This window comes from Nerophis ophidion, linkage group LG18 (assembly GCF_033978795.1).
Source record: "Nerophis ophidion isolate RoL-2023_Sa linkage group LG18, RoL_Noph_v1.0, whole genome shotgun sequence".
NCBI lineage: Eukaryota > Metazoa > Chordata > Actinopteri > Syngnathiformes > Syngnathidae > Nerophis > Nerophis ophidion.
This window is the reverse complement of record NC_084628.1, coordinates 28,716,879-28,735,106: the sequence shown is the minus strand read 5'-3', so window position 1 is coordinate 28,735,106 and position 18,228 is coordinate 28,716,879. Positions and strand designations below refer to the sequence as shown.

Here is an 18,228-nt window from a genome sequence, read left to right as displayed (position 1 = left end):
TGTAACTTTTAATTCACACGGCCGTCTGAACGGTTAGAACGCAGACCTGTGGATGTTTTGAAGGTGTTCTGGAAAATGCGGAATGGAGTTTAGGGAGCAGCAGAAGAGTGGAATGTATTATTTAAACCGGTGTGTTGGAAAACACGGACCAAGGTTTTTTTAAAAACTGGATCTGGATCGGCATTTTCCCATCCCTTGCCGATACGCATTTTTTGGTAAATATTGGCGGCCGATCCGATCCAAATATCGGATCTGGACAACCCTAATCTCTATTACAATCCCCAAAGGGGGAACTGTAAGTTGATTACTTCTATGTGTAGAAATCTTTATTTATAATTGAATCACTTTTTTATTTTTCAACAAGTTTTTAATTGTTTTTATATCTTTTTTTTCCAAATAGTTCAAGAAAGACCACTACAAATGAGCAATATTATGCACTTTTATACAATTTAATAAATCAGAAACTGACGACATAGAGCTGTATTTTACTTCTTTATCTCTTTTTTTCAACGAAAAATGCTTTGCTCTGATTAGGGGGTACTTGAATTAAAAAAATTTCACGGGGTACACCACTGAAAAAAGGTTGAGAACCACTTAGATAGATAGTAGAAGTGTAACGGTACACAAAAATTTCGGTTTGGTACGTACCTCGGTTCTGAGGTCACGGTTCGGTTCATTTTCGGTACAGTAAGAAAAAAACAAAATGTACATTTTTTGATTATTTATTCAAGAAATTTGCTAAATCTTCCACCAAAAATATTTTTCTCAGTGGAATATTTGATGCGAAGTAATGGGAAACTTGGATAGGTCAATAATTCATAATAACATTGATTTTGATTCAATGTTATGTTTTGAGCAATGACAGTTTTGTAACACTACGTGTTGGACATGATTTAAGCCTTTGTCATGTCCGGAAAATGACAGTTTGCCTTTTCTGTGGTATTAATGGGATTTAAAGGACTATTGTTAGTCCCATGTTGATGTGATAACACCTCTTTCTTGTTTGGAAGATACACGCAATTGTAACTGTTATTTCTTCCTGCACAAAACATATTTATAAAGTGTTTGTATGTATTCATCAATGTCAAATTTTAATTAAACATAATATTGACTGAAAATGTGATTCAACAGAATATTTTGATATTTACTAATCACATATTTTACTACAATACCTTTATGTACATTACATATATCAAAATCAAGTACCTACTGCACTGTTGTTGAAATAATCTTCAAATAAATTTTTGGCAGCAACAAAGCGGTCGCTTGGGTAGATATTTGCTCTAAAAGGGTATTTCAACCAGTAAACAGTAATGTAAGTACTTGATTTTGATATATGTAATGCCCATAAGGGTGTTCTAGTAAAATATGCAGAGATGTGTTAGTGGTCCTTGTCAGCCAGAGAACCTTAATTTTGTGGCAGCATCAATAAAGTTTAGATCCATGGAAGAAAGAAGAAAGTAAATGAATACTTATAACTGAATACATTTACATAAGCATAACCATTTGTTTTCTTTTGTATAATTTTTTAAATGAAATATGTAATGTTCATGACAACCTTTTTCCAAAACAATATATATGTTTGAATGTCGGATATATATCCGAGTTTGAATGTTGGATTTTCTCTTTGCCAACCATCACTTCTTTATTTGTGAGATATAACAGGATAATTCAGTGTTTCTCAAATGGGGTTACTTAAAGGTACGCCAAGGGGTATGTGAGATTTAAAAAAATATATATTTCTAAAAATAGCAACTATTCAAAAATCCTTTATAAATGTATTTATTGGATAATACTTCAACAAAATATGAATGTAAGTTCATAAACTGTGAAAAGAAATGCAACAATGCAATATTCAGTGTTTACAGCTAGATTTTTTGTGGACATGTTCCATAAATATTGATGTTAAAGATTTTTTTTTTTTGAAGAAATGTTTAGAATTAAGTTCATGAATCCAGATGGATCTCTATTACAATCCCCAAAGAGGGCACATTTAAGTTGATGATTACTTCTATGTTTAGAAATCTTTTTCTGTAATTGAATCACATGTTTATTTTTCAACAAGTTTTTAGTTATTTTTATATCTTTTTTTCCAAATAGTTCAAGAAAGACCACTACAAATGAGCAACATTTTGCACTGTTTTACAATTTAATAAATCAGAAACTTATGACATAGTGCTGTATTTTATATCAGTTATGTTTTGTTATCATCTTAGTCAACATGCATTTGTATTGATTCATTCTTAATTTCATGGAAGGATCTCCTAGTTTGTATTTGATTCATGTGCTGTAATGCCAAAGCAATCGTCAAATTCTGTACAATGTCTCTTGTTTACATCTGCAGAGGACTACGGTGAAGATGAAGGCCCTGCGCTTCTAGAGGAAGACGAGGGCAGAGATTCAGGTGGTTACTATGAGGAAGAGGAGGCGGACCAGGAGGCTGAAGTCGAGCCTCACGAGAGTCAGGCGGCGTCCGATGCTCCCAAACCCGTCGTGACCGCTGAGGAAACCAGCAAACCTGAAGTGAAGCCGAGCGTGGACATTAAACAAGGTGACTGATGGTTTAATTCCAGACCCACCCTGCCGTTTTTTTGTGGAAAGATCTTTTAGTTTCCTGCTTGATCTTGCAGTCGTCAGTTAACTTATTAGTAGACACCGTCTGTCCACGCTCACTTTTCTTCGCCGTCATTGCAGAAATTAAAGAGGATATTAAAACTGAAGATGACCCGGAGGCCGCTGGGGACGCCGGGCGGGAGGCCCGCGGGACAGAGCCACAGCGTGGCGCCGAAGTGAAGGTGGAGTCTGACAGGGGACACTACAGCCGAAAGAGACCGCACGAGGAGAGCAGAGGCTACAACTCCTATGAGCATCGTGAGGAGAAAAGGTACAGTAGAAGTCTATCTGTGTGGACTGCAATGTACCTGTGGCATTGGGTAATGAAAAAATACAGTACAGGCCAAAAGTTTGGACACACCTTCTCATTCAATGTGTTTTCTTTATTTTCATTACTATTTACATTGTAGATTGTCATATCAAAACTATGAATGAACACATGTGGAGTTATGTACTTAACAAAAAAAGGTGAAATAACTGAAAACATTAAAGTTAAAATGAAGTAAAGTACCAATGATTGTCAGACACACACTAGGCGTGGCGAAAGTATTCTCTGCATTTGACCCTTCACCCTTGATCACCCCCTGGAAGGTGAGGGGAGCAGTTGGCAGCAGCGATGCTGCGCCCGGGAATCATTTTTGGTGATTTAACCCCCAATTCCAACCCTTAATGCTGATTGCCAAGCAGGGAGATAATGGGTCCCATTTTTATAGTCTTTGGTATGACTCGGCCGGGGTTTGAACTCACGACCTACCGATCGCAGGGCGGACACTCTAACCACTAGGCCACATGTTTTATATTCTAGTTTCTTCAAAATAGCCACCCTTTGCCCCGATTACTTTTTGGCAAAATCTTGGCATTCTGTTGATGAGCTTCAAGATGTAGTCACCTGAAATGGTTTTCACTTCACAGGTGTCATAGTTTTGATGCCTTCAGTGACAATCTACAATGTAAATTGTCTTGAAAAGAAAGAAAACACATTGAATGAAAGTGTATTCATGTTGTTTCCTGGGCTCCGTTGTTTTCAAGATAATTCAAATTTCATTATACATCTGGTTTATAATTATATTCATGAATAGATGCGTCATTGTGCGCAACCAAGACACCTGTTGTATGTCTAGATGCAGGGTTACATTGCCAACAACTGTACAGAGTTTGAACAACAAGCCACACACACCATCCCATTATATATGCACATTTTTGCCTCCAAAAATAAATGAAACATGGGTAAAGACTGTCCTCTTATCAGAAAAGGTGTCTGTTTAAATCTGGTATACTTAATTATTGTGTCACCAGACAGAATTCAAACTGCTGATAGTCCCTCCCAGTCTCTTCCTCTCTGGAAGTGCAGCTCTACGTGCACACGTGTTGATAGTCTAAAGTTGCATGGAAGGATCCCCTAGTTGAGGGGTTGGCAACCCGTGGCTCCGGAGCCGCATGCGGCTCTTTGATCACTCTGATGTGGCTCAGCTGCTAATTTGCAGACCCCAACGATTATTCCGTGAGGTTTCCGGATTTTAGTGCCTCTCTCTCTCTCAGAAATCACCCTGGGATAACATTCTACAATTTTCACCTGGACTTCGATATTGAGGGTGTGCAGTGATAGCAATGCTTTTAACCTCCTCCACATGTCGTCGCACCCGCTTTTACACCACGCGATCTGCCTGCAGACTGATCACATTTTATATTCAGCCTCTGTTAACACACGAAAGCGACTGCAACGTGTACTTAATCAACAGCCATACAGGTTACACTGAGGGTTGTAATATAAACAACTTTAACACTCTTACTAATATGCGCCACACTGTGAACCTCCACCAAACAAGAATGACAAAAACATTTCGGGAGAACATCGGCACTTTAACACAACATAAACCCAAAAGAACAAATACCCAGAATCCCATGCATCCCCAACTATTCTGGGCTACATTATACACCCCCGCTAGCACCATCTCAACCAACGCATGGGGGGAGTGGGGGGATTTGGTGCAAGCGGGGGTATATAATGTAGCCCGGAAGAGTAGGGATGCATGGGATTCTGGGTATTTGTTCTTTTGTGTTACAGTGCCGATGTTCTCCCGAAATCTGTTTGTCATTCTTGTTTGGTGTGGGTTCACAGTGTGGCGCATATTAGTAACAGTGTTGAAGTTGTTTAAACGGGCACCCTCTGTGTGACCTATATGGCTGTTAAACAAGTATGGCTTGCAGTTGTTTGCGTGTATCTGCAGAAGCCTCATACGACATATGACTGGGCTGATTGAACGTGTTGTAGAGGGCTTCAAAGGTAGCGCCTTCGTAGGATGACCTTATTATTGTTGGTCGAGAGAAATCCTGTAAACATTCGTGAGACTAGTTGATCTGACACTGTAGTCTCTCTGAATATTCGGGATGGTTTTAAGTGTGATGCTGTCAAGTGGAATTTATATAAAACTCGCAGGACCCGCTATCATTACATTTTCATATTAAGGTGCGGGCCACGTGTCTGAGACCCCTGGTTTGTACATAGCACAAAGTAAAAAAAAAAAACCTCTTTAAGCAGTGTTATTTCATTTTAAATTTCAAACGAGTTTTGTGGCCCCTATTGTTTTCTTTATTTTGTGAAACGGGTCAAAATGGCTCTTTGAGTGGTAAAGGTTGCCGACCCCTACCCTAGTTAGTATTTTGTTGCAGTAACACACGTGGCTAAATGAAGCAGTAGATGACCTCTCCAGAAGGAAAACGGCCAATCAGGCATCCAAAGTTAGTCCAAGACTGGGCCGCAGTGTCTTCCATCTTTAATACGCCAGACCAATATTTATCCGGGTTTTGGCTCTTTTTTTGTTTTTTAGACGTGCAGCGTTTTTCTTTTCTTTCTCTGATTTATTTTTAATTTTTTTAGCAGTATATGATGTTACATCAAGCGCAGATATTGTGAACCTCCAGGTGGAAACAATTTTCACACGCTTCACAACATACCACCTTAGCCAACAAGGAGGCTCCTTAATCGTCTCTGCTCACCCCTCTTTTCTCTAAATCCTGTTGTTGGATCTGGAGGTATTTTACCATCATAGAGACACATTACATTGTCTTCCGGGATTTTATTTACTAAAATACTTAATTATAAGGCACAGACAGCACGCAGACGTACAACTTTTTTCAGAAATGATTACTGTTACGATAAACTGCAGAATGCTAATATGATTTTTTTAAAAATGTTAGAGTATAACTTAGGTACCCCAGCTTTAAGTCGACATACATAAGTTTAGTTAAAAAGTTAAAGTACCAATGATTGTCACACACACGCTAGGTGTGGCAAAATTGTTCTCTGCATTTGACGTATCACCCGTGATTACCCCCTGGGAGGTGAGGGGAGCAGTGGGCATGGTCAACATCCTTTGTAGACATCATTTAAGGACCAAAGTATTAATTTCTATTAAAAAAAAGTTAAAGAATATACCGTATTTCCTTGAATTGCCGTAGGGCATGTAGTTTGCGCCTGCCGGGTCAAACTCGCTTCCCAAAATAATTAGCGCATGCTTAGTATTACCGCCTGGTCAAACTCGTGACGTCACGAGTGACACTTCCCCTGTCATCATTTTCAAAATGGGGGAGGTTTATTTCAATACCGGTAATTTGAAATCGAATAAAGGGAAGAATATTAAGAGCTATTCAGTAAGATTCAAGGTCCAAGCTTACATCAAACTCAAATTTTTTACTGCATACCTTTGGTAAGTGCCGGAGTGAGAAGAGGTTTTAAAATAATTAGCGCATGCTTACTTTTACCGCATACCTTTGGTAAGCGCAGGAGTGAGAAGAGGTTTTAAATTAATTAGCGCCCCGGCGGCAATTCAAGGAAATACGGTAACTTGGGTACCCCAGCTTTAAGTCCGACATACATGGTCAACCTCCTTTGTACACATAATTTGAGAACCAAAGTCTTAATTTCTATAACATAAAATGTCAGTGTTACATGTTTAAAAGTTACAGGCTTTATCAGTAATGTTGCTGATCAATTTATTGAGTTTATTTTAAATTTTCAGTATCAACATTTTTAAGTCAGTCAAAAAATGGTTTTCGTTTTATGATTGCATTTTTATTTTCTGGCAAATTTATGCATTTTCAATATTTTCACTAAAAATTTTAGTTTTCCGTCGTAATTCGATTTAAAATGTGTTTCCTGGTAATATGTTATGTTAATAATGATACACTGTTATGCTGGTGTGTACTTACAACAATTTTATAGACAATTGATAGTATTTATGTATAGTTGCGGTGCAAAATGTGCACAATGCTACTTCCTGTTCAGTGCAAAATAAGTTTCAGAATAAAGTCATGGCAAAATTATTAAGATTATGCACCAATTCCAGAAAAGCATGCCAACAAGTTGCAGTAGGTTAAAACAAAACATTTTGTGCGCACAATGACTAGGGGCAGCATGGCTCATGCCATAGAGTATTTATCTACCAAACTGAAGGTTGCTGCTTCTTTATCAGTCTCTCTGTGACCATTTTGAAGTATCTTTGGGCAAGGCACAGTTGCTCCTGATGCTGACGTCGGTAGGTGAGTGCAGTAATGACTACCTTTAAGATAGAAACGCGGTATACAAGTAAACTCCATTTTCAAAACAGGTTCCATTGTGTTTTATCGTCATGCATACAGTTGTTTATATATTGTCTGACGGCACATTTCTTTTAAAAAAAAGTCCTGTTGATGTGTAACAATTGTCATAAAGTGGACTCACGTCAGTGCACAGCAATGATATTCAAAGTTGGGCACTGTCTTTGAACTTTGACCTCCTGGGCCAAACTACAGTGCTAAAGAGAGAAGGCTTGTTCATAACAGGTTGCTCGTGTCAAAGCAAGCCATAGCCCCATTCCACACCTGCCTGTCCTAAAACTGCACCTGGGCTGACTTCTCTGTGTGCTCTTTAGATCCCGCACTCCACAGCCACCCGCAGAAGACGAGGAAGAGAACATTGATGACACTCTGGTCACTATCGATACTTGTAAGTGTGACCACAACCCTACAAATGTCTTATACCATTTGCAGCTCAAGTTTTGTTGGCCCGCAGTAAATGGTTGAAATAAAATCAAACAAAACAAGTAACAATACAAAAAAAAACAGCAAAAAGACTTAATATAGTGAGGAAAAAGCTAAAATTTTAATACTAATAACTAGGTGGATATGATATCGATATCGATCCGATGCAAACAAAATATCAAATATTCTATTGGCGCAAACTCGACATACCGTATTTTTCGGACTATAAGCCGCAGTTTTTTTCATAGTTTGTCCGGGGGTGCAACATATACTCCGTAGCGATTTATGTGTGAAATTATTAACACATTACCATAAAATATCAAATAATATAATTTATCTCATTCGCGGAAAAGACTAATAAAATGTCAGGAATCGTCACACACACACGTCAGCAATCGTCACATACACGTCAACCAATAAGAATTCGGGGGTGTGGGGTCATGACAGAAGTACACTGTGGGTCATGGAATGCTATATGCTACTTCCGTAGCTATTAAAATGGATCATTTCATCGTTAGCGGTAACTTATGAAAACTGAGAAAGGCTTGAACAAAAATTGGACCGAAAAGTAAATGATGTACTGCAGATTACAAGCTGGATGTAGTGAAATATGCAGCAGAAAACGACAAGATGAAGCGGTGCATACCTTTGGAGTTGGCAGAGTTGTTTAGATGCGACATCGAGGAAGGAGATTTCATCGGATTTAGCGATTAGGAGTGACAGATTGTTTGGTAAACGTATAGCATGTTCTATATGTTATAGTTATTTGAATGACTCTTATTATAATATGTTACGTTAACATACCAGGCACGTTCTCCGTTGGTTATTTATGCGTCATATAACGTACACTTATTCAGCCTGTTGTTCACTAATTCTTTATTTTAAATTGCCTTTCAAATGTCTATTCTTGGTGTTGAATTTTATCAAATTTCCCCCAAAAATGCAATTTATACTCTAGTGCGATGTATATATGTTTTTTTCCTTCTTTATTATGCATTTTCGGCCGGTGTGACGTATACTCCGGAGCGATTTATAATCTGAAAAATACGATACATAATTAGTGTCCTTAAGTGACAAGAGCCAAGCACACACACTAGATATAGTGTCCTTAATTGAACAATATTACAGTCCAAAATACGACACTTGTCAATATAAACAAGTATGGAATATTGCTATATAAAGATTCAAAGTCTGCAAGTCAGCAGCGTATTAAAATTGTATCCAGTAACAAAGGTGTTCGCATAACTCCATTTACTAGGCCATGAGCCTAATAGATTATTGTGACCACTAGGTGTTGCCAAAACAAAAAACTATCACTTCACTTTAAATCAAAGACAGCATAAGTCTACTCCAGACGGTTGATAATAAATAGATACATGTTTTTCATACTGGCCATTGTTCTGTTTGATTAATTTCACATGATCAAACCTTTTCTAACATGCCACACTGGTAATACAAGTATGTGCCATTTGTACTGATATCGAATCAGATTAATCGTGGTCAAGAGTCTAATATTTGTATTGTAAAAGAATAATATTGTCACCTGTAATACAAAGCTGACAGTTATAGCTTTAAATATATATAATTTCTGTTTTTAGTATTTTTCTTACAGAAAAAAAATATCAAAATGGCCCTCGCGTGCTTTGACTTTTCAGTATGCGGCCCTTTGTAGAAAAGGTTTGGACACCCCTGTTCTATTTAGTGAAACTGTCATGTTCCTCAACAAACTGCATGGCTTTGCTTTCAGACAACTGCGACCTGCACTTCAAAGTGTCACGGGACCGCTACAGCGGCTATCCGCTCACCATCGAAGGCTTCGCTTACCTGTGGGCGGGGGCACGAGCCACTCATGGGGTCGCCGGTGGTCGCGTGTGCTATGAGATGAAGGTAAGTCATTTTACTTTTCATACAGCAAATGCTAGCCAGGTGTTTTCTAGAAAGCTAATAACTCCATCATTAATCATGACATCTGTCCACCATTCAGAAATTTACCCCTTCTTTGTCGTGAATGAACAATGTCACTTACAGAGAGATGGGCAGTGTATTCCATACGTCACCTTTGGGCACACTGCCCTTTGAACCAGTTGTTTGGGAGGTGTGGGAGGAAGTAGGGATGGGCGATATGACCCAAAAAAATGATCATCATGAATTAATTTTTTTCACATCATCTGATCTAGATTAATATCAGTTTTTTTTTAAATATATATATATTAAAGCGGAATGTCCCGTGCAGGATTGTAGCGAGCACCACGTTTACTACCGCAGTATCTTGTAACAGACATGTCCGCCATGTTTGATAGACGTCGTATATGCTAACAACTGCCATTTTGTTCATATGTAAACAGTACAGGTAACCCACGCTACGGTCCCTATCTGGTGAGCAGGGATGTCAAACATGTGGCCTGGATCAGACCTGTAAACAGTTTCAATACAGCCCGCAAGATGAGTTTGCCAGCCTACTCAGTGGCCGAGTGCAGTGTTTTTCAACCACTGTGCGCCGTGGGACATTATGTATTCATCCATTTTCTACCACTTGTCCCGTTAGGGGTCGCTGGAGCCTATCTCAGCTGCATTCGAATTTTACCTAATTGGGTTAAAATACTTTATGCAAATCAGTAATTATAATCCACAAATAATGTGCCGTTGTTGAGGGTCTGTACTGTCTAGAGCTCAGCATATTAGTAGGTGGCAGCAGGTAACAAAATTTTTTGTAGATGTCAGGAACGTGGTTTGTCGGGATCACAATATGCAGGAGGCAGGGTGCAGGTAAAAAGGTATTTATTGCTTAAACCAAAAATAAACAAAAGGCGAGTGCCGCTAAAAAAGGCATTGAAGCTTAGGGATGGCTATGCAAAACGAAAGTAAAACTGAACTGGCTGCAAAGTAAACCAAAACAGAATGCTGGACGACAGCAAAGTCTTACAACGTGTGGAGCACATGACGGCGTCCACAAAGTACATCTGTACATGACATGACAATCAACAACAAAATAGGAGCGCAAGACATGAACTAAAACACTGCACACAGGAAAACACCAAAAACCTCAAAATAAGTTGCGGCGTGTTGTGACAGTACACACAGGATCAATAAAGGTGGACTGTTCCATGCAGAATAATATAGAGCATTGTTGCTTCCTTATTGTTTACTACTGCGCTAACTTCTAACAGGCTTTTCCGCCATGTTTGATGATCATATAAGCTTGCTCAGTGTACAATCAGTACGTGTCCATGCACCCAATCAGTCCAATTTCTCAAATAGTTTGGCTCTAAATAAGCATTCTACTACCCATGGAAACACCTTCATCCCATTGTGTTTGGTTTCTGAAAAGTCGGTCTAACACCCCTGGATTATGAAACACTCCCTTGCTTTACAATAATGAATCCAAACTAAGAAAAATACCATTTAGAAAATATATATATATAAAATTAAAATGTAAATATATTTCTTTACTTTAAAACTTTTTTACTGACTAGTTTTTTAGTCCATTTGCCAGTCGGGTGGGACGCATGTGCAGTATGGGAAATTGCAAGTGCTCTATTTGCATGGGCATAATCAACGACTCACAACTGAGAATTGGTTCTCAACGATCCCTTAAAAGAGCCGTTCAAAAGACTTGATTTGTTCATGAACGTCACATCTCTGCTGTGGTTGTGTTTAGAAGATGCCTTGAGGGATAAATAGTACTGGTCTGCAATCGCACAATTCTAAAGTTTTCTTGACGCATGTTTATACTAGTTCTGTCAAATGATAATTTTTTTTAATCACACTTTTGAATTCTTATCATTTTGAATAATCGCAATAAATAATGTACATCATAAAAATAACTTTAAAAGGGACCTCAATATTTTGACACATATGCAATTTTATTGTTAGAATATTTTGCAAAAACATTTTTTAATGTTTTACTCGAATGCACTACATTTATTTGTTCAAAACTTCATAACAGTATAATCTTAAATCCTGTTGGGGTGTATTTTGAAGCACACCAGTCAGTCTGATGGGCGGCATAGCTCGGTTGGTAGAGTGGCCGTGCCAGCAACTTGAGGGTTGCAGGTTCGATTCCCGCTTCCGCCATCCTAGTCACTGCCGTTGTGTCCTTGGGCAAGACACTTTACCCACCTGCTCCCAGTGCCACCCACACTGGTTTAAATGTAACTTCGATATTGGGTTTCACTATCTAAAGCGCTTTGAGTCACTAGAGAAAAGCGCTATATAAATATAATTCACTCTGATGTATTCATTGATCTTAGTACTGACTCTATAGTAACCTTCAAGTTAGGGCTGGGCGATATGGCCTTTTTTTAATATTTCGATATTTTTAGGCCATACACGATATATATCTCTATTTTGCCATTAATGTATACCGTATTTTTCAGATTATAAATCGCTTCGGAGTATACGTCGCACCGGCCGAAAATGCATAATAAAGAATGAAAAAAACATATATACGTCGCACTGGAGTATAAGTCGCATTTTTGGGGGAAATCTATTTGATAAAATCCAACACCAAGAAAAGACATTTGGAAGGCAATTTAAAATAAATAAAGAATAGTGAACAATAGGCTGAATAAGTGTACATTAAATGACGCAAAAATAACCGGCAGAGAACGTGCCTGGTATGTTAACGTAACTTTATGGTAAGAGTCATTCAAATAACTATAACATATAGAACATGCTAAACGTTTACCAAACAATCTGTCACTCCTAATCGATAAATCCGATGAAATCGTTTTCCTCAATGTTTATTCTAAACAACTCTGCCAACTCCAAAGGTTGTCGTTTTTTGCTGCATATTTCACTACGTCCAGCTTGTACTCTGCAGTACATGATTTCTTTTTCGGTGCCAATTTTGGTCAGCCCTTCTCAGTTTTTATAAGTTACCGCCAACGATGAAATGATATATTTTGATAGCTACGGCAGTAGCATATAGCAGTTAGCATTCCATGACCCACAATGTACTTCTACAATGACCCCCCCCCCCCCCAAATTGTTATTCGTTGACGTGTATGTGAGAATTGCTGACGTGTGTGTAACGGTTGTTGACATTTTCTTCGTCTATTCCGCGAATGAGATAAATAATATTATTTGATATTTTACAGTAATGTGTTAATTTCACACAAGTCGCTCTGGAGTATATGCCAAACTGTGAAAAAAACTGCGACTTATAGTCTGAAAAATAGGGTACTCATTTTAAACTTTCATGCAGAGAAGGAAATCACAACTAAGTCAATTGACCAAAACAGTATTTATCAAACAGTTATTAGCAGGTGACTTTTCAAATTATGCTACATATTAGTAGTAATGCTACTTTTGGCAGCAACGCTTGTGCCCACACTTGATAAATTAAAGTTGCCTATTCGACATATTCCCGCTTGAAGCCGAACCACCGCCAGACGATGGACACCCCTGCTCTTTTTCTTGGGAATTAATTCTCCCTTCATTTGTTACCAGATTCGCACCTTCTTTCTCTCGTATTACCCCTCGCACGGCTCCGCTAGCATCACAGCTAGCATTACCCAGTCTGCTACCTCTCTGCTCCGAAAGGGCGTATACGTTTGTGACGTATCACGTGACAGTATGTTACGTATGTAAGAAAGTGCACTTACACTCTGTGAGGAGACACAAGAAGGAGTGGGAAGAGCCTGTAGTGTAATGCCCGCAGCTAAAAACAACTGCGTGAGAACGTATTCTCGAATATCACGATAGTCATTTTCTATATTGCACAGAGACAAACCCGCGATATATCGCCCAGCCCTACTTCAAGTAACCCTCCACAGATAATATAATGGAGCATGGGCAGTCAACGTTGTTATTAATCTGTGGTTCAACATGATAAATGTAATATTTTTGTGTGATTAATCGAATGTGTTAACCTAGTTTTATACTGTTCCCGCATGGGACACCAACAGTCCCTGATAAATAACATTTTCTCCTTCAGATCAATGAGGAAATTCCAGTGAAGCACCTGCCCAGCTCCGAACCAGACCCCCACGTCGTCCGAATTGGGTGGTCCCTTAACCACAGCAGCACACAACTCGGTAGGAGCAAGTAACTAAAACTAAAAAAAACCCTCTAATGTGGCCTCAGTCCCTTAAAACTATCTTCTTCATTTTTTTTAGGAGAGGAGCCCTTTTCTTATGGATACGGAGGAACCGGGAAAAAATCATCTGACTGTAAATTTGCCGACTTTGGGGAAAGATTTGGTGAAAACGACGTCATCGGATGTTACATCGTGAGTAACAGCGGCACCTTTAATTGGAATGGAATTGCACAAGAAGATTAAGACCAAAAGAGATCTGCTTAGATTATGCATGCGTTGTCCAAATGTGAAGCTAACGGCCATTTTGATGATGCCAGGACTTTGAGGGAGGAGATGAGGTAGAGATGTCGTTCTCCAAGAACGGAGTCCCACTGGGTGTGGCCTTCAAGGTGACCAAGGAAGACCTGGCGGGCCGCGCACTTTTCCCTCACGTGCTGGTGAAGAACTGCCACGTGGAGTTCAACTTTGGACAGAAGGAGTCTTACTTCCCCCCGCCAGAGGGCTTCACGTACATCCACAATGTGGCCCTGGAGGACAAGGTCCGAGGCACCAAGGGACCCGCCAACAAGACCGAATGCGAGGTAAAGAAGTGCTTTCTCCCCGGCACCTGAAAGTTGATTTACTCAACTACAGTTTCCGCGACAGCCCAGTCTCTGCAGATGACCTGACGCTAGAGTACGTTTTGGCCAACTTGTCTGTAATTTTGCTATCATTTAAATGTTTTTTTTATTTTCAATACTGATGGTCACGCGATGCATCAAAGAATCGATATATCGACACACCCCTATTGCTTAGCATATCTTGACCTACGTTTGCTCATTGTGGTGTTTAAATAAATGAACATGTGACAAATATCAAAGAGGGTTACAATATAAATTATGTACATTTGGCGGACAATACGGTGTCTGTAAATTATGACAGCAACAAGCGAACAAATGCGTCCTCAACACAATGTAGCATTCTTGCTAGGGGCTAACTTCCCTCCACAGTGCAAAGCCGCTTTTGAGTCAGATATATAACATTTTAGTGTGATTAATCGAATGTGTTAACCTTTTTTTATACTGTTGCCGCAACTGAAAATTACGCACTGATTTACTGCATATGTCAGCAGCTAAATTAGGAGTCTTTGTAACCTGTTTTGAAATGGTTTTAATATCAGCTACATAACACATGTTTTTTTTTCAAGAGACTGCAATATAGTACAGGCCAAAAGTTTGGACAAATCTCCTCATTCAATGCGTTTTCTTTTTTTTCATGACTATTTACATTTTAGATTGTCACTGAAGGCATAAAAACTATAAATAAACACGTGGAGTTATGTACTTGACAAAAAAAAGTGAAATAACTGAAAACATGTTTATATTGTAGTTTCTTCAAAATAGCCATCCTTTGCTCTTATTACTGCTTTGCACACTCTTGGCATCCTCTTGATGGGCTTCAATCACACCTGTGAAGTGAAAACCATTTCAGGTGACTACCTTTCGAAGCTCATCGAGAGAATGCCAAGAGTGTGCGGAAAAATAATCAGAGCAAGAGGTGGTTATTTTGAAGAAACTAGAATATAAAACATGTTTTCAGTTATTTCACCTTTTTTATTAAGTACATAACTACATAAATGATAAATGGGTTGTACTTGTATAGCGCTTTTCTACCTTCAAGGTACTCAAAGCGCTTTGACATTACTTCCACATTTACCCATTCACACACACATTCACACACTGATGGAGGGAGCTGCCATGCAAGGCGCCAACCAGCACCCATCAGGAGTAAGGGTGAAGTGTCTTGCTCAGGACACAACGGACGTGACGAGGTTGGTACTAAGTGGGAATTGAACCAGGGACCCTCGGGTTGCGCACGGCCACTCTCCCCACTGCACCACGCTGTCCCTATGGGTTCATAGTTTTGATGCCTTCAGTGACAATCTACAATGTAAATAGTCATGAAAATAAAGAAAACGCATAGAATGAGGTGTGTCCAAACTTTTGGCCTGTATTGTACATAACAAATAGTTTTTGCAGTAGACTGCAATATACTTAGCAATATAGATTTTAGGCCAGGCCTGGGCAATTATTTTGACTCGGGGGGCCACATTTAGCGAACAAAATGTGTCTAGGGGCCGGTTTATCTATTTTTATGAACACTAATACAAAACCTCACAATAATGTCTGATTGAATATTAAAAACGTTATGACAGACCGCCTTAAAAAACATAATGGAATTTTAAATTTTTCTCTGAAGAATATTGACAAAATATGAACGTCATACCTTTCGATCGACACATTTTACAATCAAGTGAAACGCAACAAAAAATGCAACAAACAGTGAAATATGAACACGAAGGGTACAAAATAAACCCACTTAGAATCTGATGTATCTGATACATAACTAAGCTTTAGAACTTTGATGTGAAAATATCCTTCCGCGGCTGTGGAAACGCTCCCCACCCATACAGCTTGGGGCCTCGTCTGAGCTGCTGTGACTTACATTACCATAGTAACTAATTAGATGACCATAGTAACTAGTATATCATCCTTAAGCTTAGATTCCAACCATTGAAATACTTTGTATAGATCAAGACTTACGGTCGTTAGAAAACATCCCTGCACATCATAATGACAGCTACACTTTCTATCTTAAAGATCTAAAAAAATTATTAGGGAATGTCCGGCGGGCCAGATTAAAAAGCTCAACGGGCCACATGTGGCCCCCGGGCCTTAATTTGCCCAGGTGTGTTTTAGGCCATCCCTAATATAAAAGTGGTCCCACACAGCCCTCAATCGTTTTAAATGTGGCCACTGTGGACAAGGTTGTGAAACCCCTGGTCTGAATGGAAGAAACCCCTTTTAAGTAGTTGGGTCAATGTTGTGTGTAGAACATCAGGATCAAGCAGTGTGTGTTGTCTCAGATGCTGGTGATGGTGGGCTTGCCCGCCTGTGGAAAGACCACCTGGGCTGTAAAGCACGCAGAGGCCAACCCTGAAAAGAAGTACAACATCCTGGGCACCAACGCCATCATGGACAAGATGAAGGTAGGTGCCACACACCAAACAGGGTTGGGGAAAAGACCCTGCTTGTTATTGTTTGCTCACAAGAGGGTCTGTCCCGCAGCTGATGGGTCTGCGGCGCCAAAGGAACTATGCGGGTCGCTGGGACGTTCTGATCAAACAGGCGACTCAGTGCCTGAACCGGCTGATCGAGATCGCCGCACGCAAGAGACGCAACTACATTTTGGACCAGGTAGCGTACAGGCGTCCTCGCACACTCGGACACACTCAGCACCGTCAGTCAATGATCACTCTCTCTAATGGACTATCTATTTATCTTTCAGGGGGGCTCTGTGTATTGTAGAAGTAGTAGAAGAAGCATTGATCACCCTCTTGTCACTTTGCTCTGTCTTGTATTGTAATCGATGAAAGTGACAGAAAATTTAATCCATGTTGTCATCCCTCGCTATACTCGCACTTGCTATCTCTTGTCATAATACACTATTGTTTGTCTTGTGAACTGCGACAATGTACAAGTAGACCGTGACTATGTAAAGATGTTGAGAAACAAGTAAGCTCTGACTCTGGTGAGTAAGAAAAACACCTTCTGTTGCTAAATCCTAAGAGAGAGCTTTTTTCCTTTAAAAGCTATTTTTTTTTACAAAAGTGAGATACATGGAACTTTTGAGTGTGTATTTTTATGAATTGACCCCCAAGGTAAGTAGCGACTAACCACCTTGAGCTTTTCAGGGCTTTGGCGATGGCCAACGTGGCAAAAAGGTAGGTGAGTCTTGACAGGGGCGTTGCCATGGATACGTGAGTATACACAGGTGAGTTGTATCTGTGTTGTTGTGTCAAGTGGGACGAGAGCACTTTCGAAAACCAGGTAAGTTCAGGTAAGTATCGGGGGAGGGGCCCCATTTTGTTGATTTAGTAGGCAGATAACATAAATTAGCATCCCGACTTTACTGTCTAATCAGTTTATCAAACTAATACGACTTCATCGCACTTTGCCACCACTAACTTTTTATCACAAATATTTCATGACGAGCGATCCCGTGTGGGGTCAGTAGTGGGGGTGGGCACAGTATAAGTGGTTTAAATCCGTTATTTTATGACCCATTGACGATAAGGACCTGAAGAAAAATATAAATGTAAACATTTTTTAAAAATGTAACCTTCCTTTGAGCTATCAAGGCACACACTTAACCAATGTAAACACAATTCTAAAATCAAGAAGTGCAAAAATAGGGAAATGTAAATAATGCCTAATTACGTGTAGCAAAAACATTGCAAAGTGTGCAAATGTAAACAGAGAAACCTGAGAAGAACTGTTTTCTAGGTGGTGTGGTATTACCGATCTCAACGGTCTGACTACGGTCCGTTTATAAAATTTAAAAAATCCATAGAAGTGCCATACTTCTGTGACTTTTGTTCTTTTATCCACATTTTATAATTTTTACTTTCTCTTCGCACTCCTTACAAGGAATCAACTGCGAGACAAGATGGCAAAAAAAAACTTGGTAGTTGAAACTGTTACCCAATTGGCTCACCAACCGAGCAACGCACACCT

At 39.4% G+C, this 18,228-nt stretch overlaps 1 protein-coding gene across 2 annotated transcripts in view; it reads left to right on the top strand.

The window, feature by feature from the left end:
* The window catches only part of hnrnpul1 (heterogeneous nuclear ribonucleoprotein U-like 1), a 41,348-nt gene that overhangs the window by 5,137 nt on the left and 17,983 nt on the right, over positions 1–18,228 (top strand). For both annotated transcript variants that reach the window (XM_061877912.1, XM_061877911.1), the window contains exons 3-11: positions 2,345–2,551; positions 2,695–2,884; positions 7,524–7,597; positions 9,380–9,519; positions 13,571–13,670; positions 13,752–13,864; positions 13,990–14,253; positions 16,578–16,700; positions 16,780–16,908. In XM_061877912.1, the coding sequence (XP_061733896.1) occupies positions 2,345–2,551; positions 2,695–2,884; positions 7,524–7,597; positions 9,380–9,519; positions 13,571–13,670; positions 13,752–13,864; positions 13,990–14,253; positions 16,578–16,700; positions 16,780–16,908 (1,340 nt within the window). The remainder of the gene's footprint in view (positions 1–2,344; positions 2,552–2,694; positions 2,885–7,523; positions 7,598–9,379; positions 9,520–13,570; positions 13,671–13,751; positions 13,865–13,989; positions 14,254–16,577; positions 16,701–16,779; positions 16,909–18,228) is intronic.